General features: G+C 36.5%; 1 protein-coding gene and 6 long non-coding RNA genes across 8 annotated transcripts in view; 1 reads left to right on the top strand and 6 right to left on the bottom strand.

The window, feature by feature from the left end:
* Window positions 1–24,882, top strand: part of LOC133183057 (uncharacterized) — a 275,276-nt gene that overhangs the window by 32,892 nt on the left and 217,502 nt on the right. The window lies entirely within an intron of this gene.
* On the bottom strand, window positions 8,305–14,489 carry LOC133183053 (galectin-4-like). Of its 2 annotated transcripts, none has more exons than XM_061317981.1 (8): window positions 14,420–14,489; window positions 13,601–13,689; window positions 12,691–12,898; window positions 12,254–12,424; window positions 9,355–9,444; window positions 9,162–9,250; window positions 8,695–8,911; window positions 8,305–8,589 (listed from the first exon to the last, which is right to left on the bottom strand). In XM_061317981.1, the coding sequence occupies exons 1-8, from the start codon at window positions 14,438–14,440 to the stop codon at window positions 8,473–8,475; spliced, it is 1,002 nt and encodes a 333-aa protein (XP_061173965.1). In that variant the 5' UTR covers window positions 14,441–14,489; the 3' UTR covers window positions 8,305–8,472. The 2 variants fall into 2 exon arrangements, with proteins under 2 accessions (XP_061173965.1, XP_061173966.1); XM_061317982.1 differs by having other exon boundaries at window positions 12,296–12,424.
* LOC133183917 (uncharacterized) lies at window positions 18,213–19,388 on the bottom strand. The gene is made up of 3 exons (XR_009720774.1): window positions 19,314–19,388; window positions 19,109–19,173; window positions 18,213–19,008 (listed from the first exon to the last, which is right to left on the bottom strand). It is a non-coding gene; the product is annotated as an uncharacterized LOC133183917 (long non-coding RNA).
* On the bottom strand, window positions 20,293–20,942 carry LOC133183916 (uncharacterized). The gene is made up of 4 exons (XR_009720773.1): window positions 20,878–20,942; window positions 20,654–20,751; window positions 20,449–20,513; window positions 20,293–20,348 (listed from the first exon to the last, which is right to left on the bottom strand). It is a non-coding gene; the product is annotated as an uncharacterized LOC133183916 (long non-coding RNA).
* Window positions 21,397–22,272, bottom strand: LOC133183915 (uncharacterized). Its single transcript, XR_009720772.1, has 4 exons — window positions 22,208–22,272; window positions 21,984–22,081; window positions 21,779–21,843; window positions 21,397–21,678 (listed from the first exon to the last, which is right to left on the bottom strand). It is a non-coding gene; the product is annotated as an uncharacterized LOC133183915 (long non-coding RNA).
* LOC133183914 (uncharacterized) lies at window positions 23,355–23,749 on the bottom strand. Its single transcript, XR_009720771.1, has 3 exons — window positions 23,708–23,749; window positions 23,538–23,602; window positions 23,355–23,411 (listed from the first exon to the last, which is right to left on the bottom strand). It is a non-coding gene; the product is annotated as an uncharacterized LOC133183914 (long non-coding RNA).
* On the bottom strand, window positions 23,751–24,708 carry LOC133183913 (uncharacterized). The gene is made up of 4 exons (XR_009720770.1): window positions 24,634–24,708; window positions 24,429–24,493; window positions 23,892–24,328; window positions 23,751–23,783 (listed from the first exon to the last, which is right to left on the bottom strand). It is a non-coding gene; the product is annotated as an uncharacterized LOC133183913 (long non-coding RNA).

Below are 24,882 nucleotides of genomic sequence, written 5' to 3'. Positions count from 1 at the left end.
GTAGCTTTGTGATTATATGTCCTGTTATGATTAAACTTGCATGGATTATGCAACTAGGGATGGAAACTACCAGGTTCGCTTTTGATGCTAGATCTGGAGTACATTTTCTGGATAAGTGAAGAAGTTTTTGGAGCAAGTCCATTTCCAAATAATACAAGTCCTACTTAATCAAAACTTGCATGGATATTGATCTCAGCATGCACACTAACTAGAAAAAAATATTATTTGATATTGCCTTATTTATAGCTAACATTCGTCGAGGTGAGCTTCGTAATCTTTGGTTACCTATGTATACGTTTAAAACTGCAAGTTTAATATTTAGTATGAGACATATTTTTAATCTAAATTTGCTAAATATTTAATTTTCACATTGCAGGGATGAAATTAAACATACTCTTAAACCCCAGGTGAACAAACTGAAGAGAAGTTTTTTACGAAAATATGGAGACCCAGAAAAGATAAAAGAAAACATAGAACGTATCCAAGAATTGGTTTTAGATATAAAGGATGCAATAATCACTATTAAAGAACTACACGTGAAATCGAATGACATGCTTTCTAAGCTTACAGGTCATTTAGGTTCCTTGGCTTTAGAAAACCATACTGTTGCTGCTTCACTTTCCGAGTACAAGAGTTGGTTACAAGGACTAGAAACACAGATGGGTCGAATAATAATAACCTCAACAGTTGAAGTAGCTGTGACGATGATTACTACTCTTCCTTCGTTAATCGGTGCAGCCGCTACAGCATTAACCGCCGGTCTTGCTATAGTTGGAAGTATAGTAGCTGTTGGTTTAGCAATAGCTGATATTGTCTCCAGCGTAAATGAGGAGAAAGAAGTCAAGAAGAAATTAACGCATGCTAAATCCGAATATATAAGGGCCCGGTCAAACCTTCAAAAAGCACATGCGGATATGATAAGATTACAAAAGTCATTTTGTAAAAATGTTATAAATTATCTTAGAAAACTATCTGAGTCTGGTAGAAATTTTAAAAACAAATTATTCTCAGATTTATATGATGTAATTATTAACATTTATGGAACATCTGAAAATTCTTGCAGTAAAAAAGAGGTTTATTCCAAAACAAATTTGGAAACTCTAAAAATGTTAAAAAAGTCGCACCTTGAACCAATTTCAAAACACCTATCAGACAATGTTAACAATTTAAAAAAACAAATATTAGATATTTCAGATCTGACTCAGTCTACAAAAACACTTATTGAAGATGTAAAGCTAAATAAGACATCTCCGGCAGAAACATTTAAAGTAGTCAAAACGAAATCCCTCAAAAAACTTTTCCCTATTTTATTTGATCTTTTACAGTTTATTTCCAAAGAGGTCTTACCCAAAACTGATTGTTACTGGGGACACAACCTCAAGCTCATCAGATCCGGTGAAATTACTAAAGAGAACTATTTAAGCTCAGCGATATGCCCCTGCCCAGAAATTCAAGATCAGATAGAGATCATTAAAAATGAAACAGGACAGATTACAATACCGTGCTTAATTTATCGTCAGATTCGTGGCAATGAATTTCGTACTAAGTATTTAGTCATACGATTTATCGCTGAATACATACTTCCCGATTCAAATTGCTACTGGGGGTACGATTTACAAGCTCTTCGAAATAATTCAAATGCAAGTGAAATCGAGAAAGCAAAGATGTCATCGACGATTTTTCCCGTGCTCCAAATGTTTTCTTATACAAATATAACCATCGACATAGCTCAGAAAGCGAGGGCATACTTGTGCTCAGAATCGATGATTTGTGGTGAAAGTTGGCAATCTTTCATTCTATGTTTTCTCTGGAAGAATTCTGTTGATCCGAAAGTCTTGGACTGCCAAGGAAAATTAAGTTTAAAGAGTGAGAAGTATTGTCTGCCCTCACAGAACGATTTCCAGGAATGTAAATGAATTATTCGAATGCAATATAAATATGCAATTTCAATGTAATATTTACAAAAATAATCACCATTGCTAAAACTGTAATAAGTTTTTTTTTTCATTTTATACCGCAGCAAAACGTTGTGATTATATACAAATATTAAGGTATTTGAGGACAGGGACATGTTTTACAAAAGAACGTACGACTAAGACCAAAAGCTTTAGTGGATTTTAAAATCTTACGAAACTAATGTTTCTGTTAAAAAAAAATTGCATAAAAATATCTTTACATATTCTTTTTAAAAGATTAAAACCATTTTCAAATTAATGTAAAAAAAGAAATTATTTGTATGATAAAAATTTTGTTCTTGGTCGTAAGTTCTTCTGTAAAACATGATCAAGGATGCTTGTACCCTCAGCTTAGAACCCATGGCATTTTACATTTCTTTTCGTATTTTTTTTTAATGACATCCTTACAATCTTCCACGATAAAGGTAAGAAAAAACTAACATTTTGCCTAAAATAATATCTGTATTAAATAGATATTGCTGATTTAATTTTTTTGCGTATCAAATGCATCGTAATTACGTTGGAAAATATAACTTATGAAAAGTAAGTCGAAAAAAAATTGGAGGGGGTTGTGGTGTTTGAGACATTTAAGTAGACATACATGTGGTAAGCATTAAAGGATGTGTGTAGAATTCGAACTTTCTTGAACAAATTGTCATGCATTTAGTGGTTATCTTTATGTTTGCTTTATTGATGATTTGTGAATCGTTGATTTTGTAGTGAAAGTTGACCATCTTTCATTTTATGTTTCTTTTGTATACTGTGATCCTGAAGTGTTGGATTTCAAAGGAAAATTAAGTTTGGATAGTGAGAAATATTGTTTGCCTTCACAGAGGAAAATGAATTCTTATGCAATGTAATTAATTATGCAATTCCTCTGTAATCCTTACAAAAATAATTACCTCTATTGAACTGTTACGAATTTTTTAATATATGCAGCTGCAAAACACTATGTTTACATAAAAATGGAAAAGATGTCTTAATGTACAGGTATGTTCACGTTCAACATGGATCACATTTAAACACATCAGTTCAATATTTGCGGATAATCCCTCCCCCAGTTTAGAAACCCAGGCCTTGTCGACTTCTTCCATAAATTATCTATGACATACTTTCAATGTTTTCCACTATATATAGCTAAAAAAATATCGAAATTGAACATTTTGCAATAAATCATACCTGTATTCAACAGATTTTATTTCTTGTACAGTGCTTGTTTAAGACATTTTTTTCGGACTTGGTGGTTTGTGTTGTAAAGAACACGTTATAAATACGTTTGGAAAATAGAATTTAAGAAATATTAGTCGAAAAAAAATTGAAGAGGAGGATGCCACCGAGCGCCAATGATCTCAGCAATGATCTCATCAAAATTGGTCCATTAGAATTTTTTTACACAGTACAAAATTTTAAAGTTATGCATACACTGTAGATATATATTTTATCCCTGGTTTTTGGACCATGGAAATGACCAGTACTACTGAAAGTGTGTATATTCCGAAATTTTCATACATGGTTTTCGTGTATAGAAAGGATATCTAAATTGTATGATTTTATATTTGCTTTATCGAAGAAAAGACAACAACACAAAAAAAAAAAATTCTTTTCTTATTGACTTTATTATTCATACCCTAACTGTGGCGTATAAGTAGACATGCACGGCTTTGTATTGTAAATTTAAATTTGGCTGCCATTTCAACATGGGCAAGCCACAACATATCAACATCAAATCAATGTTCAAATTGAACTGTTCAATACAAATTAAGAGCCATTCTCTGTAATGACTTGAACTTTTATATAGGATCTGTGGCAAGCATAGTCTCAGAATTTTTCCAAACTCTGTATGATAAAAGTCTTTGATACTGTAAACTCAAATCAGGCAAAAATTGGTTGCTACGTGTCATGGTTACCATAGAAACATGTCATAAAGTTTGAAAAATGGCATTTTTTAACAGGTTCAGAGTCCCACAGTTAACGTTTGCAGCAAAGCAAACAAGTGGCAATGACTGTTTCTGAAAGTTGAAGACCTGATGTCTTATGCATGATAAACATGTTTCGTAAATCAACTATTATATACGTTACTATGGAAACAAAGTATTCAAAAGTTCTAATGTTGTTCATTTAATTTTAAAAAGTCATACACTTAAGGAGGCTGGGGGTCAACAAATTAGCCACAAATTAACCACCAGATTTAACTTAATTTTTTAGATATGATATCTTAAGCTATCAACTATCATTTGGCAAAGAAAAATTTCAAAAATTTTAGTTTTAAAATTTGATCATTTTCTATATCTTCATATGGAGCTCTTCTTCTAAAGGAGATCAATATAGTCTAAAAATGGCCACAACCCCCCAGCCTCTTTAAGAATAAAAACAATTATAGGTTAAAATGCAAGCAAATAATAGACAAAAGATCCTTGTAACATAAACCAAGGACGAAATATGATATTTCTTATAGGTTGGCAATAGTTGCCATGGTTTTAATACTACGAAGGGATTTTAAATTTACTCTTTTAGTGTTTTAATCTTATCCTATCTTTTTAAAAAGCATATTTCTATATAACTGATGATCAATTTTTAAAGGCGTTGGTGTGACCCTAATTTTCACATTTCAAAAAATTCGAATTCAATTCTTTAAATAGACCGTTGCTATGGAAATTAGCCGAAAAAATATGCATAAAAATCTTAAAAATATTCTGTTTCCTTATATACGTACCCTTGTATGTAGATTCCCAAAACTTTTATGATTGATATTTATGAACAACTAATCTGACTTTCAATTTTGACTACCAATTTTGACTACCACCCAATCTCTAACTGGATGCAAAAAGCTGGCACATAGGGTTTAATATTAATATAAAATTAACAAAATCGAACTAATTCATTTCTTGGTAACCATAGCAACAGTGTTGTATTTTTCAACAAACTTTATCAATGTATAATATTCAACTTTAGTTCTACCAGATAAGTACTATTCCAGGTGAATCAAATAATATGTTTCTTGATAAAAAGATAATTAAATTCCTAAGGCAGTTACAAAATATCTCTTTAAACATATGGTACGTTGTTTCCATGGTTACACTGCAAAGTAACAATTAATCCCAATTTTTTTTATGTTGTGGGTGTTGCAAGGTGCTAAGGATGTATATGTGCCAGTCATGAATTTTATTGTTTTTCCTCAAGGTAGTAGCATTAACCCAAACTTAGCAACATATTTTGCATGATTACGCCGTGTTACCATGGCAACTATGAAAGTTATTTTTATAATAATATTTCCAATATCTAATTACTTGAGGTCAAATATTTTTATTGTTTTTCTTAGGTTGTTGATTGAGTTTGATCATGTAACGCCTATCATTGTGAATATTGAGCGTTTTTCAGCATTTTCAGCATCTAAAATGTATTCAAAATGTACCCATGGTTACCACTTACTTAGAGATAAATTCTAAATAGTGTCTTTATAGCATAAGTGGCAACAAGGTGTCATGTTTATGTGAGAATGGTTTGTTTGTTTTTCTTAGTCTTTATTAAGGCTTAATAAAGATTCAAAGTAGCTGAAAATCTCCATTTTTCCAACTTTTCTGGCTGTTACCATGGCAACCAAGATACATACCAACAAAATTTTATTTGATATGTTTTGGGTGTCAAGTTGTAATAATGGGCAAAGTTTCATCAAAATCGGTGACCATGCGTGGCAAAGAAGTTTAAGTGGTTATAGAGAATCGCTATTAAAAACTTCAACACGTTTGTATTTCAACCCTTGACATAAGTCGTTATTTAAAAGTTGGGCTTGTGGTTACACATGATGTAATGAGTAATTATAAACTAACCAATGGGAATATATTTTTCAAGTCTGTCGTTATCAAATTGCTCAACACCAAAGTGTGTGGAGTTCCGAAATCACAAAACCTTGACATTGTGTAGATGCACAAAAGCTTGATTTCAAGAAATTCCTTACACATATATCAACTACTCTCGTAGTTTACATCTGCACGAAGCGCTGTGGACCGAATTTTCTTGCCACCCAAAATGTCAGTATAAATAGGTGAAATTTTCGATGGTCTTTATTTCAGGTCCAACGGTTTCTGGGGAATGTTTCCAACGGTTCTGGGGAATGTTTTGTTGTGGAAATAGTAAAAGAATATGTTAGGAACACAGCCGGTTAGTAATATTTTGAGATGACAGTTTAAATATACAGAGAAATAAATCCAGAATCGAACGCAATTTTTTGTGCGCAATAAATATACATTTTTTTCTATGGATGACACTGTAGCTCTCCGGTCTGTCAATATTTTTCAGTTCTGCAGCTAAGAGTTTCTAGCAAATATTCATTTTCTTTTTCTTGATAATAATAAAGGTGCCACGCAATCAATTTTTGTCTAAAATACTTCTCCTTATAATTTCTTCGTGCCAAAACCGACTATCCCCAGCCTGAGTCTAATCAGAAAGAGGGAATCTTAGGTTGAGAATGCATTATACGATAGTACCTTACCCCGCCCACAAGAAGCCTGATCTAAAGCTATTTGTACGAGTTTTCGCCTTCCCCCTGTAGTTCAATTTTTGCAAACGCTGTTGTCTTTCTTCTAGCTGCTTATCTGTAGCTCGCTGGTCTGAAATAATTGGGCTGGACGACCATCGTACATCCTAATTTTTTCAGATCAGCGAGCTACAGATCTGCAGCTATTTTTCTTCAATAAACTCATCTATGTTTAAATAAATAGTGTATATATGGTGTGTGTATATATACTCGTTAGGCTTGCTAAACTCGTTGTATAAAGCAAATATAAAATTATACAATTGACTCCTATTTATCTCTTCATCAGTGTTTTTCACTAATTTACAATTTTCAATTGCCCCTGAGGCAGGTGTTCTGGTGTTAGGTGGGTCTCTATTGATGGTGAAAATGCATTACCGGTAATTCGTTGAAAATCTTCTTCTCTGCTCCTAGGTAGAGTATTATTTAAACAAAATGCATGGTTATGATAAGCAAGGATGCCTCTTCCAAAATTGTGAAATTCGTGGCCCCAGGGTTGTGGGTTCTGGTGAAAGGGGGTCTATTGATTAAATAGTGAAAAAGCATAATTTTTTCGAAAATATTCTTTTCTGCTCCTGGTTATAAAGGAAAGATACTAAGAGTATAGTTATGATGAGCAAGAGTGTTTCTTCCAGAAATGCGAGTTTCATGACCCCTGGGTCATATGTTCTGGTGTAAGGATGGGCTCTATTGATTATATAGTAAAAATGCATTAGATTATTTAAAACTTATTGTCTCTGGGTCAGGGGTTCTGGTGTTTTTCAGGGGGGCTCTTTTGATTATAAAGACAAATTGTGTTAATTCGTTGAAAATCTTTAACTAAGTGCATAGTTACACTGTATGATGTTGAGGGTACCTCTTCCAAAACTTGTGAATTTCATGACCCTTGGTCATAGGTTCTGGTATTAGAGCAGGTCTGTGTTGAATCTGTAGTGAAAATGCATTATTTCATTGAAAATATTTGCTCCTTGGCATATCGGAGGCAAACAGTGTAAAAGTTTTAATAAGCATTTAAGGATATTTTTACCAGATTTTTGAACATCTCGACCATTTGGTCAAGTGTTCTGGTCCTGGCCAGGGCTCTATTAATTTGTATTCTACTGAAAGAAGTTATTCCCCTTTGTCATTCACTTTTGTAAATAGTGTATTTGGAAGGTTGATATAAAATAAGTGAATTATGCAAGACTTTGTATAATACAAAAAGTACTTTTATAGTTTTAATGATCAGGTAGACTTGTAAATAGTAGATTAAAAAAATGAGACAAAAATAACTTATCTTATTAATTGTTCTTCAAAGACCAATGCGAGAGGTTATGACGTAAGTTTAAAATAGTATAGAAGCACTAATACTAGTAGTTTGTTAATAGTCTGTATGTGATAGTGATAAATGGGGGACAGATTAGAACTTAATTTATGAGTTGTTACTGGATGTTAGATTAATTATTTCGTTGATCCTGATCATCATTTTCTCTTGCTTTTGGGCAACAAAGCTTCATCTATCAATTTATTTTATACTGGATCTTCTCAATTGTTGTGTTGTGTTTTACTCGGGTGACCGTTAAGGCCCTTGGGTCTCAATTTTTAAAAAAAAAATAATTCCAGGTAGACAACATGGCTGATTTCCCAAGGTTTAAATGTATCTATGCATATGATTTTTGCTTAGGAAGGGTGAGGGGGCTAAACAGCAGATCGATAAACATACGACATTTTTCAGAATGAAACGATAGCCGTTTACCATAGAATTGAACATATGTTGTTTCGTTATAAAAACATACCAATGGATGATAGTATTTTGTATTAAAAATCATAAAATGAATATTCTTTCAGCTTGGCAGTATTTTATTCATTTAAAAAATATTAAAAAATCACATTAATAAGAGAAAAAATGAAATGACAAAGAATTTCAATTTTAAAATCAGTATGATACTCAAAGTATCATTTGGAAAATCTTCGCGAATTCATCGATGGTCTGTCTCTAAGATGTAATTACTGGAAGCGAACTTGGGTCAGTCGGACGTCGCCTTTGATCTGAAGAGTGTCGATCCTGTTCAGTGGTTGAAGGCGATGTCTGAACTCCAACAAATGCTGATTATTTACGGCAATCTGTAAGACATAATTTATTACATGATAATTTTCAAATTAACTTTTTTGACGTTATTATATACATGTATGAATATTCTATTTAAAAACAATTTGCACTGAAAATACCTTAAATTTATCATGTTCCGCCATTATTATCATGTCGAAATTGGCGTTTGGCATGAAAGGGAAATAAGGACTGTGTCTCTCCTCCGATCCCCAGCCACCACCCTGGCAAGAATTCCTCAGGACGACATTGAAGTCACCGCCAACTCGAAGTCGGACGTCACAGTGAAGTGCGATGTCACTCCCGTCATATGGCCCACACATTAGGTTTATGGTGAACCTGAAGTGTGATCAAACACAGGACCGATGATTAAAGCTTAAATATATATGTTTAAATGTCAGATTTTTATTATTTCAATGTAGAAATGATTATTTTTATTTTTACCAAATATGTCAAATATATGCAAACAGTGCCAGCCTTGAAGATTGTACGCTAGAAGTGAACTTCTATCCTTCCGAAAGCAAAATAAGTGATTGAGCAAATGATAGTGTTGATAACACGGAAAATAATTATTTAAACCAATTTTCACCTCTCCGCATTGGGATGTGGCACGCCGCTGATGAATATCATTTTTCCCGGGAAAATCCCTCCACTAATTGGCGTGGTAAATGGAACCGGCTTAAGAAAGACAATGTTTCGTAATAGAATATGTAAATAGTATTTATTTTTGAGTATATATATGAAATCAATCATAAACCAAAAAGGTGCTTTTAAATACTCACAGGGTTGTAAATGGGTTGGGCTCCTCCTCCCGGGTACCCCCCGGCTGGAGGGTAAGCTCCCGCGGGTGGGGGCGGACTCGGCATGGCTGCCTGAAAAGCATTGCAATCCATGATAGCTCTTACATATGTGTGGAATTGGTTGTGATTTGATTTTTTACAATTAATGATTTAAATGCGGGAAATATTTCCTTGTATTTCTGGAAACCCATGTACGATCGATTGGCTTTGTGACAAGAACTAAATTTATCAATGTGTCGAAATAGATGCACCATTTAAAGAATCATTATTTATAGAATAAATCATTATTTATACATAAAGTTCTGTATGATAAGACATAAGAAACTTATTAATGTACAAGGACGTGCATGCGATACTATATTGACTATATTTTTATCACACAGTTTGAGACTCAGCTGACCTAGATCTTACGCACTCAAGTATCAGTCAACCAACTTTTATTCACCGACATTTGATATCTTCTGACATCCTGTGATAAATATTGTCAGCTGTACTTGTTTCGTATATGGGGTCACCCCCTTCTTTTTCTTTCCACAAGGTACCTAACTCAATTTCAGGCACCCCCGCTTCAAGCTTGTATTTTGTTAATATATCAATCATTAACCTACTTTAAAATGACATCGTTCGCTTCGAGAGACTTATTTATAGACAAAAATATAAAAACCAAATACTTACTGGATTAACATCGGAAAAAACTTCTATGTTAAGGACATAGGATGCTCAAAAATATTAAATATTTTTAAATAGAATTTTAAAAAAAAACACTTTGTAGAGGCTTTATATTGGATACCTGTTGAGGACAGATCAAAGATTAAAATATTTTTATTGCGCATAAACGCACTGATTATTGCGTTTTTAATGCAAAAAAATTCATCAAGATTGCGTTTAATCGCCAAAGATTGTAAAGATTGGAAAAATACTTTGCGTTTAATTGAAATGAACTTTGCGATTAAACGCAGTCTTTTGTATTTAAACGTAATGGTTATTGCCAATAAACGCAACATGTTGTATTAAATCGCAACACGGTATTTGTTGCGTTTAAACACAATAAAAAAATCCTTTGAACTGGCATCAACGGGCCTCCGTATCTTTATGTTAAAACTAGAACACATCTATATATAAGAATACCTGTATTTAAAAATATACTTGAAGCATCTGATGAAGAGGGGCTTTTTGTGAACACAAATGGATTTCCTTTTATGCGTTCACACAACAATATAAATCAATAATAAATACATGAAATATTTCAATATCCAAAAAAGTATATACTGGGACATTTTGATGGGATTTCTATTTTTATGCCCTTGCATTGAAATTAAATATAGGTATGAAAATATGTATATTTGAGGAGAGCGCAGTAATAAAGATGGGGTTCAAAAATTGGTAATAAATTTAAAACTTTTAGTATCTATTTTCTATAATTATGAATGAAAAGATATTTCGATTTGATGAGAAGGGTGGCGCACACATCTGAGATAACATATCTTTGAATTTAAATAACACGAATGAAAGGGCTAGAAATTTTATTTAGAGTCGGCCTTGTCAACATAACATGCACTTTGACCGACATATTTAGGTACATACATGCATTGTATATGACAAAAGGCAAACTTTACAACACTATGCGCGTTTAACATCTACATATACAGTAAAACTCGGTTATAAAGAACTCGCTTATAAGGGCATTTCGCCTATAGGGATTTTTTTATCCCGTAGGAGACTTTGCACTATGTTTTTTATGCGAATATAAAAAATCTCGGTTATAAGGAACCAAAATTTGAGGTCCCGGTGACTTTCTTATAACAGTTTTACTGTATATACGTGATAAAAATACCACAAGCATTCCCAATAGCAACAAACATACACCAGGATATACAAAGTGCATTAGTCAGATCTTTGCTAATGAACACTTCATAAAAAAACCCGTCGCTCTTTCAACAGATAGAATGAAGCACTGAGCAGAAAAATCAAAATTAATTTCACATCTACATAAATATACGTGATATGAATATTACAAGAATCTCCAATTGAAAAAAAAACAAAACAAAACAAAACAAAAACAAAAAAAAAACAACATATGTACCTGGCCCCAAAACTACACTGAGAATAGACTTGAAATATTAACACGATGTTTAAAAAAGTTGGAAGTATGTTTAATATTCAAATACATGTACTAACAAATGATGAACATTGTTTTATTTTCATAACTTTTTCCAGAAGAAAATTAATTTAAAATTTTCACTTAAGTCTGTTCTCAGTTTATGTTAAAATTAATGAACACATAATAAAAAGAGCGGCAATCTTTTAAAAGATCGCAAATTTTTTAAGCAGGAAGGCTAAGCACTGAGCAAAAATTAAACACAGATAAGAAAATACATTTAGATTTAATGGAGCCACACTTACAAGTCATACCGCTCTTAACTATGAATTGGAATAACAATTATTAGTCATATTATTTTCAAAGGTAGATAGAAGACCAGATTTAATAAGTAGCCATTTAGAAGAAAATTTCATGTGCAAGTTTCTTTTTAATTTTGTATGGTGACTGAAGGGGTCGATGTAGTAGTTGGCAAGCTAAACTCACCAACTTTTTGACACCCCTCCCCTAATTTATATAATGAATGAAACTGTCTATCTAAAGATCTTATTAAACCTTTTGCTCTATCATAAAATAAATTTTGCTTTTTTTTCTCTTCTTAAGCCGTCCCTGGACTCTTGAGATTAGAAAGTCGCTGAGTATTTCGAGAATAAAAGTTGGTTTGAATTCAGGTTTGTATTTTATTGAGAGTGTTGAGAACTATCTTTACTTTTGAGGGTTTTTTCAGCTGTGTTAGGGAGATTCTTGTTTTTAGGGGGTGGGGGGTCAGCTAGTGCCTCAAACCTTCGCTATCTCCCCGACCATTCGGCCTAGAAATCCCCCTACTCCGTGTCCATGTGCGCCATCAAATCGAATGCTGTAAATCTGTACACCTCCCTCTATTGTCAGAGTGTTCACGTGATGTTTCTCAACTCTATGGCGGAAATCGCAGAAATGTCTACCATTCACGGAAATCTAGAAAAATGATTATCGGTTGTAAAACAAGTCTCTTTATTTGCAATTTTCAGACTTAATTCAATTCTATTTTTTATTAAATATTTGCAAAATTTAATGATATCTCGCATAATTCTAATTACATGTATTATAAATTCACGTATTCTCCTTTTAATAGAATGGGACTTTTTTTTACTATCATTATGGTTTGAACTAGAAATGAGTAATCCTAAAATCTGTAAAATTGTTACAAATGTTGTCAAGGCAACAAAATAAACACTATTTACCTTGTAGTGGTGATGCTGACAGAGGATAGTGACCTCAAAGGGCATCCCCCTCTGAAAAGGCTGGTACCCTCCCCGCTCCTCCCCTCCCCAGCTATTGTGTTGATAATGATTTCTGACCACGCAGTTTTCATTCAGACGAGGGTTAAAATGTAAGGCTGTGTTGGAACGCGGGTTAATGTTTGGTCCGGTTTGAAGGTTGATGGAAAAACTATAGAATGATACAATAAATATAAATATATATATCATTTTTTTTCAGATTTAAAAAAAAAATACAACTGATATTTTAGAATTAACGTAATTCATAAATTAATATATACCATATGTGTGATACTTTTTTAAGGACTTCTGTGGTGAATTTAAGCTTTCACAATTTTAAGTAGAAAGCTATATTACATGTACACGGTAAAATTTGCATTTCAACTACACGGATGAATTTATTATGAATCAAGATCTTTCTTTTTGCACGTGGTGCTGACAGGACGTTCCTCACATTATTTCTAAATGTCTGTAAAGGACTTGATATTACCCTGCTTAATGGTCCTAACGGGAAGTAAGGTGTATAAAATTACGTCTCAAATAAATCTTGGGAAAACCCTCCATTTAATAAAAAATATACATAAATACTGATGGAAATTTACAAATACATATATAAAAAAAAAGACCAGAATTATGCAAATCAGACGCCTTTCCCCCTTTTTTTCCCTTTTTATTTAGCTGGAAGCTCGAGAATTCCTTCACGTGTAATAGGAAATAAAATGAGTTCATATAAGCTCAGAGATCTGTTGTGATAAAATAATTTAAAATATTTCCTTTTAACAATATGTCGCCTTCATACTGTAGAAGCCTTTCCTTTCTGTGATCTGTTGTTAGTTAAATACATAGTGTAATATGTATTTCAAAATATGTGTACCTATGTTCGTGGTGGGGCACCATGCCATTAATGACGATCTGGCGTCCATCTCTCATACCCCCGGGAATGCCGCCCACATATGGAATACCCTGATGAAATAGAACATAGAATTATCTCTCAGGAAAAAGAAAGTAGGTATAACTAAATGCAAAAACTGAACATGTTCTGTGTCAAAGTAATGGACTTTGACAGCTCAAAATTCAACGATCGACTTTTAAACGATTTTGTGAATAAAAAGGAAGCATGAAGGTGTCTGTAATCAACACGCATTAGCACTAGTTACATACAATTCTGCCAATGTAAATCTGTATTTATTTTAATATGAAAGTCAATCTGAGGAGCTGATTACTGATTACATATTTGTTAAAGCAGTGGTGGATCTAAGAAGGGGTTCGAAATTTTGTGTATTTGGCATCTAAACACACACACTCAAACACACACACAAACACACATCCGCGCTTTTTCACCTTTAGGTATTGGTATACCTTGCAAACCTATCCCTTTAAAAAAAATTTGATCCATGTCTGGAAAAATGATGAAACTGCTCATCTGCTTCTAATAATAATTACTTATTCATAGGTCCCCCTGTTCTCTATTGAGAAGTTGATGGCTCGTTTAATACTCACCCTCAAGGGGAGTTGAGGGGTAGTATTAAACGAGCCATCAACTTCCCAATTGAAAATAGCCCCCGAAATAGATGGGAGAATAGCAGACACATGTTAACAAATGATCGATACATACCTGTCCTCCTTTTCTCGTGGAGTTCATAAAATAAATTAATAATAATAACAAATAAAGATAATAATAAAATACACTTACTGGGTTCGTGACGGTTGCCATTTTTCTACTTTCTCTTCAGAGTCAGGAAATAGATGTGAAGTGTTACGTGGTAATGGAATTTAAGTATTGAAAATGTACACACCCCCACTTTTAAGTCACGTCAGGTGACCGACTCACGAGGCTATGATTGTTTACATACAATATCAAGAGGTTCAACATTCAAGCATTGCACAAAGGTAATTAGATAGATAACAAGAATACTTTTGTAAACAACAAACTCTGACAGACAATATTTTGTAAGGAAATTGGAAATTTTCGCAGATACATCTCTCTCTCTCTCTCTCTCATTGAAACTTAGCCATGGACTTACATATCTGATTTTTAATTGATAGAGCAGAGAGAGCATAAAACATTGGGGAAAGACTGATAAGTAATGTATACTGAGTTTTACATTATATTTTAACAAGTGGATAAAGTATACAGGAAACAGCTAGTAATGGTTCATTAGTGTTCACTTGAGTCTTTTATATGTATTTATTTTTTTTTACTGAAAACAATTTTCTAGTCGACAAAGATCAGGCCCGTAGCAACGGTTTCAAAAGTGTGTGTGTGGGGGGGGGGGGGACTTCCTCAAACGAAATCCTGAAATTAAAACATCAAAAGGGGGGGGGGGCAACCAGCATCTTAATGAAAATTTACTATAGCAAAATAGTATACTCAGAAAAAAGGGGGCGGGCCCCGTTCTACGGGCCTGATGATTATTATTTTAAAAAATTCAAAATATCATGTAATGCTTCACGTAATGCTTTCAATACCAGCTGCTGAAATGACACGCACAGACAATAATAAGAAACAGGGATAGTTTAAAAATGACTTTTCATGTCGAAAACATCAGAAGATTGAAAATAAAAAAAAACTTCCCTGGTAAAAATGAGGAACAAGAGGCATTTGTAGCTAGCATGACTTGTCCTTTCAAAAGGCATTCCTCGGGCTTTTATTTTCAAGTATATATACTAGTATCTCTACTTAAAGTGTTGCCAAAACGCGGAATGGAAACGGAGCGGAAATGGAAAATCTGATGTCAAGTTATTCACTTAGCACAGGTATAAGTCAGAAGTCATATTCTTTAATCTTATACATGTAGTTCATATCTAAACAAAAGTTATCGTAACAATGTGATTTATTCATGTTTTTCTTTTCTCAGAACATGCAGCATATGCATGCAATAGTCAATTAAAATACAAGTTAGACTCGCATCCCAATTATCTATCAGAATGCCCCATTTGTTACTCATCCAAATCTGAATTTGAACTATTGATCACTTATTATCAATCTGATTAAATTTAGACTTGTACAAGGTATTGAAGCGTATAGTAGACGAGCTAAAATACAAGTCTAATTCTAATTAGATTGACTTATTATGAAAGGGACAATGTTGTTTTGAAACAGGCGGAGAGAAAGAGACTATGTACACTTTGTGTAGGAGACAACGATCACTGGCATTAAGGAAAGAATTTTTTTTTAAAAAAAGGTTTGTTATAACTACAGGAGTCTTGATGCAATCCACAGGCACCTGAAAAGGGGATAAGAAAGATAATATCTTGAACCCCCTCCTAACCACTGGGAATGAATATTTTCCAGCCATTATATCTTTAACCCCCCCCCCATCATTGTTAATAAAACTGTAGGGGGCAGAAGTCAGTATTTTGCAGTCATAATATCTTGAACCCTTCCTCTAAACCACAGAGGTCTGAAAGGGCTTCAATATTTTGCAGACATTATATCTTGTGCCCCTTACCCTATCGTGTCAACCTTGCTTCCCCAGCTGTGTCAGTCGTGTCATTTTGAGTTCTATAGACAAACCTGTAAAAGGGTTTCGATTAAAATAAACCCCTAAGACAATAAGGTGCATATAACACTAATTGACAACATGCGCCGTTGTTTTATATTTTTCTGTTTTACAGCACGGGATACCCGCGATTTTGCGGATTCAACAATATCCGATATCGGGGATTATACGCGATTTCACGGATAATACCCGATTTCGGGTATTCTCTCTAACCTGTTAGAGTAATAAAGGACAGGGTGGGTAGCAACTTGATGTATGGACACTATAGAACAGCAATCAAAACTTTATAAACTGACCAATAATTCTACCGATTTCAATCTGAAAGAGCATTACTTAATTACCTCAAAATTAATTGAAATAAACTCATACGTGAAAATGGTATTATTCCTTTTCAACACTCTGAGGTCTATTTTTTAAATGGAATTTTAGGGAAATAATGTTACCTTTTGATTTTTTCCCTGGCTAGTTCATGACACATCTTCTAACCAATTACCACGGCTCCAAACAAATAACCAGTAAATTGGGTACAAACTGCCATCCCTAACATGTATGTACAAAACAAAAAAACTCCTCCTCTGCTTTTAAGGGCTTGGAACCTTCTGCTCGAAAAAATGCAAATCCTTAATGGAAGCAATTTTTTTTTTCAAGCAGGCAGCATTAAAAGTTTTGTGCTTTTTATTTTACTATCTTTCTTTTCTTTTCAAATTCTTTTTGTTTTCTTTTTGTTCTTTTGTAAGTTTATTTTTGTTTTCTTTTTTTTTTTTTTTTTTTGGTTTTTGGTTTTTTTTTTGCACAAAACTTTGGCCAATAAGATCAGACAATTTGACATAACACTATTCACAATTCATCATTCACTGTCACAATTTAACGTGTACATGTACTGTTACTGCAAAACTAGTGACAATTCATTATTCACTGTCACAATTTAACATGTGTATGTACTATCACCACATAACTAGTCAAAATTCATTTCTCGCTATAGTATCGTAACGCGAGAAATTATAAGTCCACACTGCACCTCACTAATCACAAAACAACAACAGTATATGCATTGTAGCGCATTGTAAGAGGACGCTAGGATATATTTCTCACAGCAAACAGAGCAGTACTATTATAGTAAAATGTAAACCCAACTATGCTTCCCTCGCCGCCCAGGAAAAACCATAGCTTAAAATTCACAATTTTGTGTATAAAAAACTATGGAAACCTGTAAGTCCGCAGCAATTGCGAGGTAAACAAAATGAATGGCGGACTCATTCTTACAAACCTATGTATAATTATGTAAATTTTAAAAAGAAAAAAAATTCAAAATGCTAAAATTAGACTTGCTCGGGCAGAGCGTGCGCTAGAAACTGAACTCTAACACTACAAGAAAACTATTCAAACACGTCATTTCCAAAATCTAATTTCATTGGCTGTTACCCAGTATACAAATGCTACTAATACATAAACGAGACTTCCGTTTCGGTACACACAATTTGTTTACATGTCGTTAGGACAACTATTATTCGCTGTCACACTTTAACGTGCACACGCACTATTACTATTATAACTAGTCACAATTCATCATTCACTGCAACAATTTAACATTTAATATTACAATAGTCATTTACGTCTACTTTCACTGCATAGCTAATCACATACATAATAAATGCTGATATACATTTAATAACACAATAAGTTCTAAGTCTAGTAAACAATCTTTACAATTATAGCTTATGTGAATCTGTACTACTGCAGACTATAATCACAATTTACATTTCCTGACACTCTATATTTTAATGTCACTTCAGTATTAAATGCATATACCCTCAGTTATACACAAACAATTCCTAGTCACTGTCAACCATACTAATATAACAATAGATAACTGAATTAGTACAAGTTACTCTAACTCAAAATTTACAAAATATAGTCACCTCAATAATACATACTGCATATGTATTAAATTAGACAATAAGTTCATAATCACTTTCTGCCCTTAATTTTAATATAATAGGTAACTGAATTTGTACATTCGAGAAAAAATAATAGAATATTTAACAATTACTCATTCTGTAACATTCATATACAATTTGTTTGATGTTGGGCAAGACAAAAAGAGAGGTTTTTGAAAGAAAAAGCAGCCCGTGATTTCAACCTCTCCTCCCCAGGCCAGCCTGGTAACTGTAGCACCCAGGGAACCTGAAGTTCCAAACAGTAATGCCCCAGGTTATTGACTAAAACTACTGAACAGCTAGAGTTCAGCTACTCAGTCTAATCAATTTTATAATATGATAATAATTGACGATAAAATAAAATAACATTATAGCAAAATAATGATAGATAATAAAAGACATATAAAATAACATATTTATCTCATTGGCGTAGAGAAAAAGAAGGGGGTCAGTGTGGGAGGAAGCCGGAGTACCCGGAGAAAACCCACGTGTCTGAGTGAGCGACCCCATACCCCTTTACAACTCAGACACCCATTTCAAATAAAAAATAATAATAATAAAATTATTTATTTGATAACACAATAATAATAATAACATTGAAAAAAATAAACAGTTTAAAAAATAACATTGTGAATTATATTTGTTTGTACTTCAGAGATTTGGCTTTGTGGATATATAATTTCGTCTTTCTCTCTCTTTCTCATACATGATGAAGGATATGCCTCTTCAATACTTTTATTTTATATCAATGAATGAGAAAAGGGTGACTTGAATAACTATCCTATCTTGGGCTCGGCTGGGCTCCGGTGGGCTGTGCTGGGCTCTGCTGCTTGTTGTGCATCCTGTCAATTGGAAGTCAAGAGGTCAAAGGCTGATACGGTCAACAGCAATTGGCAAGGAAAAGATCATGAAAAGCTGCAAGAAGTAGAGTGTGAATCTTACCTCCTCTTCTCTACTTGACTGCGGTTGGGATCCGTCCGGGTCAGCATGAACCTCCTCTTCGGCGGCTTACAATGCAAAACCAAGACATCAAAACAACTTCGTAGAGTTATCGAAATTTCAGCGAGTGCAAAGAGCAAAGTTAAAATCTCCTAAACACACAGTAATGAAAGTGAACAGAGTGCAAGATGTGCACACTGCGTCTTACCTGCACGTCAGGGATTGATTGCAGTCCATCACAGAACTGCGGCCCGCAGGTGACGGTCTGCTCTTCTTCCACACAAGCAGACCAGTCCAACCCAGTACCTGTTAACAAAGATGTCTACAGATTAACACCAAATGAGGAGTAGTCAAACAGGTGTGCTAAGACTAATGAAAAGAGTAGAAATGGAGAAAGTCCACAGAGTGCGAGGCGTGCACAATGTAACTTACCACCCTTGGGTTGGCAGTCTCCTCTTCACAGCGCTGGGGATAGAGGGCTGCATCACACGGCATCTGTACAGTAGAAGGACAAGACGTTAAGAGAGGTCACAGTCTTCATCAAGTGATTTGAGGAAATAAAAATCAACACAGTTAATACAGATTTAAGACATGCATCTTACCCTCTCTTAGATGTGCGGTCGCAGTCGATCCCTGCTCCCCAGAATGCTGCTGTACGTCTCAGTGGGATCGACGCTCCTGAAAACACAGAAAGTCAGGAGGTCAAAGGAGTCCTTTAGCTGCTCTGATCAAGTTTTAATGCAAAACAGGGATCATGAAGTGCTACAAAAGTTGCCTGTTACTCACCGCTTTGGCCAATGTTGGCCGCTAGACATAGCTGGGCAATGGGTCCTCTTCATCTGTTGGCTGGGCGGCTGGGTCCTTTCGCGTCGTCCCTTGTCCGAGTCCCTGGAAATATACAACTGAGAAGAGATTAGTCAAAATTCAAAACAATGAAACAAAACACAGAAATTCAACGACATTACAACAAAATCAGTTGAAAAAGACATTAGCAGATGAAGACAGTTAGATCAGGAAAGGGCATAAAGGGGGCTTAAGGGGAAGGGGGGATGGTTAGTTATGTTAGATTAGGGGAAGTGCTTAGGAGACAGAAAAGAGAACGAAGGAAATAAATTCAAAAAGCTTCTCTATTAGGCTTCCTGGTTGCGGAATAGGATCCTGGCTGCTGCAACTTCTGCTGGGCTCGGCTGGGCTCGGCTGGGCTCCGCTGGGCTGTGCTGGGCTCTGCTGCTTGTTGTGCATCCTGTCAATTGGAAGTCAAGAGGTCAAAGGCTGATACGGTCAACAGCAATTGGCAAGGAATAGATCATGAAAAGCTGCAAGAAGTAGAGTGTGAATCTTACCTCCTCTTCTCTACTTGACTGCGGTTGGGATCCGTCCGGGTCAGCATGAACCTCCTCTTCGGCGGCTTACAATGCAAAACCAAGACATCAAAACAACTTCGTAGAGTTATCGAAATTTCAGCGAGTGCAAAGAGCAAAGTTAAAATCTCCTAAACACACAGTAATGAAAGTGAACAGAGTGCAAGATGTGCACACTGCGTCTTACCTGCACGTCAGGGATTGATTGCAGTCCATCACAGAACTGCGGCCCGCAGGTGACGGTCTGCTCTTCTTCCACACAAGCAGACCAGTCCAACCCAGTACCTGTTAACAAAGATGTCTACAGGTTAACACCAAATGAGGAGTAGTCAAACAGGTGTGCTAAGACTAATGAAGAGAGTGGAAATGGAGAAAGTCCACAGAGTGCGAGGCGTGCACAATGTAACTTACCATCCTTGGGTTGGCAGTCTCCTCTTCACAGCGCTGGGGATAGAGGGCTGCATCACACGGCATCTGTACAGTAGAAGGACAAGACGTTAAGAGAGGTCACAGTCTTCATCAAGTGATTTGAGGAGATAAAAATCAACACAGTTAATACAGATTTAAGACAGGCATCTTACCCTCTCTTAGATGTGCGGTCGCAGTCGATCCCTGCTCCCCAGAATGCTGCTGTACGTCTCAGTGGGATCGACGCTCCTGAAAACACAGAAAGTCAGGAGGTCAAAGGAGTCCTTTAGCTGCTCTGATCAAGTTTTAATGCAAAGCAGGGATCATGAAGTGCTACAAAAGTTGCCTGTTACTCACCGCTTTGGCCAATGTTGGCCGCTAGACATAGCTGGGCAATGGGTCCTCTTCATCTGTTGGCTGGGCGGCTGGGTCCTTTCGCGTCGTCCCTTGTCTGAGTCCCTGGAAATATACAACTGAGAAGAGATGAGTCAAAATTCAAAACAATGAAACAAAACACAGAAATTCAACGACATTACAACAAAATCAGTTGAAAAAGACATTAGCAGATGAAGACAGTTAGATCAGGAAAGGGCATAAAGGGGGCTTAAGGGGAAGGGGGGATGGTTAGTTATGTTAGATTAGGGGAAGTGCTTAGGAGACAGAAAAGAGACAGAAGGAAATAAATTCAAAAAGCTTCTCTATTAGGCTTCCTGGTTGCGGAATAGGATCCTGGCTGCTGCAACTTCTGCTGGGCTCGGCTGGGCTCCGCTGGGCTGTGCTGGGCTCTGCTGCTTGTTGTGCATCCTGTCAATTGGAAGTCAAGAGGTCAAAGGCTGATACGGTCAACAGCAACTGGCAAGGAAAAGATCATGAAAAGCTGCAAGAAGTAGAGTGTGAATCTTACCTCCTCTTCTCTACTTGACTGCGGTTGGGATCCGTCCGGGTCAGCATGAACCTCCTCTTCGGCGGCTTACAATGCAAAACCAAGACATCAAAACAACTTCGTAGAGTTATCGAAATTTCAGCGAGTGCAAAGAGCAAAGTTAAAATCTCCTAAACACACAGTAATGAAAGTGAACAGAGTGCAAGATGTGCACACTGCGTCTTACCTGCACGTCAGGGATTGATTGCAGTCCATCACAGAACTGCGGCCCGCAGGTGACGGTCTGCTCTTCTTCCACACAAGCAGACCAGTCCAACCCAGTACCTGTTAACAAAGATGTCTACAGGTTAACACCAAATGAGGAATAGTCAAACAGGTGTGCTAAGACTAATGAAGAGAGTGGAAATGGAGAAAGTCCACAGAGTGCGAGGCGTGCACAATGTAACTTACCATCCTTGGGTTGGCAGTCTCCTCTTCACAGCGCTGGGGATAGAGGGCTGCATCACACGGCATCTGTACAGTAGAAGGACAAGACGTTAAGAGAGGTCACAGTCTTCATCAAGTGATTTGAGGAAATAAAAATCAACACAGTTAATACAGATTTAAGACATGCATCTTACCCTCTCTTAGATGTGCGGTCGCAGTCGATCCCTGCTCCCCAGAATGCTGCTGTACGTCTCAGTGGGATCGACGCTCCTGAAAACACAGAAAGTCAGGAGGTCAAAGGAGTCCTTTAGCTGCTCTGATCAAGTTTTAATGCAAAACAGGGATCATGAAGTGCTACAAAAGTTGCCTGTTACTCACCGCTTTGGCCAATGTTGGCCGCTAGACATAGCTGGGCAATGGGTCCTCTTCATCTGTTGGCTGGGCGGCTGGGTCCTTTCGCGTCGTCCCTTGTCCGAGTCCCTGGAAATATACAACTGAGAAGAGATGAGTCAAAATTCAAAACAATGAAACAAAACACAGAAATTCAACGACATTACAACAAAATCAGTTGAAAAAGACATTAGCAGATGAAGACAGTTAGATCAGGAAAGGGCATAAAGGGGGCTTAAGGGGAAGGGGGGATGGTTAGTTATGTTAGATTAGGGGAAGTGCTTAGGAGACAGAAAAGAGACAGAAGGAAATAAATTCAAAAAGCTTCTCTATTAGGCTTCCTGGTTGCGGAATAGGATCCTGGCTGCTGCAACTTCTGCTGGGCTCGGCTGGGCTCGGCTGGGCTGTGCTGGGCTCTGCTGCTTGTTGTGCATCCTGTCAATTGGAAGTCAAGAGGTCAAAGGCTGATACGGTCAACAGCAATTGGCAAGGAAAAGATCATGAAAAGCTGCAAGAAGTAGAGTGTGAATCTTACCTCCTCTTCTCTACTTGACTGCGGTTGGGATCCGTCCGGGACAGCATGAACCTCCTCTTCGGCGGCTTACAATGCAAAACCAAGACATCAAAACAACTTCGTAGAGTTATCGAAATTTCAGCGAGTGCAAAGAGCAAAGTTAAAATCTCCTAAACACACAGTAATGAAAGTGAACAGAGTGCAAGATGTGCACACTGCGTCTTACCTGCACGTCAGGGATTGATTGCAGTCCATCACAGAACTGCGGCCCGCAGGTGACGGTCTGCTCTTCTTCCACACAAGCAGACCAGTCCAACCCAGTACCTGTTAACAAAGATGTCTACAGGTTAACACCAAATGAGGAATAGTCAAACAGGTGTGCTAAGACTAATGAAGAGAGTAGAAATGGAGAAAGTCCACAGAGTGCGAGGCGTGCACAATGTAACTTACCATCCTTGGGTTGGCAGTCTCCTCTTCACAGCGCTGGGGATAGAGGGCTGCATCACACGGCATCTCTACAGTAGAAAGGCAAGACGTTAAGAGAGGTCACAGTCTTCATCAAGTGATTTGAGGAAATAAAAATCAACACAGTTAATACAGATTTAAGACATGCATCTTACCCTCTCTTAGATGTGCGGTCGCAGTCGATCCCTGCTCCCCAGCATGCTGCTGTACGTCTCAGTGGGATCGACGCTCCTGAAAACACAGAAAGTCAGGAGGTCAAAGGAGTCCTTTAGCTGCTCTGATCAAGTTTTAATGCAAAACAGGGATCATGAAGTGCTACAAAAGTTGCCTGTTACTCACCGCTTTGGCCAATGTTGGCCGCTAGACATAGCTGGGCAATGGGTCCTCTTCATCTGTTGGCTGGGCGGCTGGGTCCTTTCGCGTCGTCCCTTGTCCGAGTCCCTGGAAATATACAACTGAGAAGAGATTAGTCAAAATTCAAAACAATGAAACAAAACACAGAAATTCAACGACATTACAACAAAATCAGTTGAAAAAGACATTAGCAGATGAAGACAGTTAGATCAGGAAAGGGCATAAAGGGGGCTTAAGGGGAAGGGGGGATGGTTAGTTATGTTAGATTAGGGGAAGTGCTTAGGAGACAGAAAAGAGACAGAAGGAAATAAATTCAAAAAGCTTCTCTATTAGGCTTCCTGGTTGCGGAATAGGATCCTGGCTGCTGCAACTTCTGCTGGGCTCGGCTGGGCTGTGCTGGGCTCTGCTGCTTGTTGTGCATCCTGTCAATTGGAAGTCAAGAGGTCAAAGGCTGATACGGTCAACAGCAACTGGCAAGGAAAAGATCATGAAAAGCTGCAAGAAGTAGAGTGTGAATCTTACCTCCTCTTCTCTACTTGACTGCGGTTGGGATCCGTCCGGGTCAGCATGAACCTCCTCTTCGGCGGCTTACAATGCAAAACCAAGACATCAAAACAACTTCGTAGAGTTATCGAAATTTCAGCGAGTGCAAAGAGCAAAGTTAAAATCTCCTAAACACACAGTAATGAAAGTGAACAGAGTGCAAGATGTGCACACTGCGTCTTACCTGCACGTCAGGGATTGATTGCAGTCCATCACAGAACTGCGGCCCGCAGGTGACGGTCTGCTCTTCTTCCACACAAGCAGACCAGTCCAACCCAGTACCTGTTAACAAAGATGTCTACAGGTTAACACCAAATGAGGAATAGTCAAACAGGTGTGCTAAGACTAATGAAGAGAGTGGAAATGGAGAAAGTCCACAGAGTGCGAGGCGTGCACAATGTAACTTACCATCCTTGGGTTGGCAGTCTCCTCT

Source organism: Saccostrea echinata, unplaced genomic scaffold (genome assembly GCF_033153115.1).
Source record: "Saccostrea echinata isolate AGI-Se365-2 ecotype Australia unplaced genomic scaffold, CSIRO_AGI_Sech_v1 ptg000009l, whole genome shotgun sequence".
NCBI lineage: Eukaryota > Metazoa > Mollusca > Bivalvia > Ostreida > Ostreidae > Saccostrea > Saccostrea echinata.
Note: the sequence above shows the minus strand (reverse complement) of the source record. Positions and strands in the feature narration are given on the sequence as shown.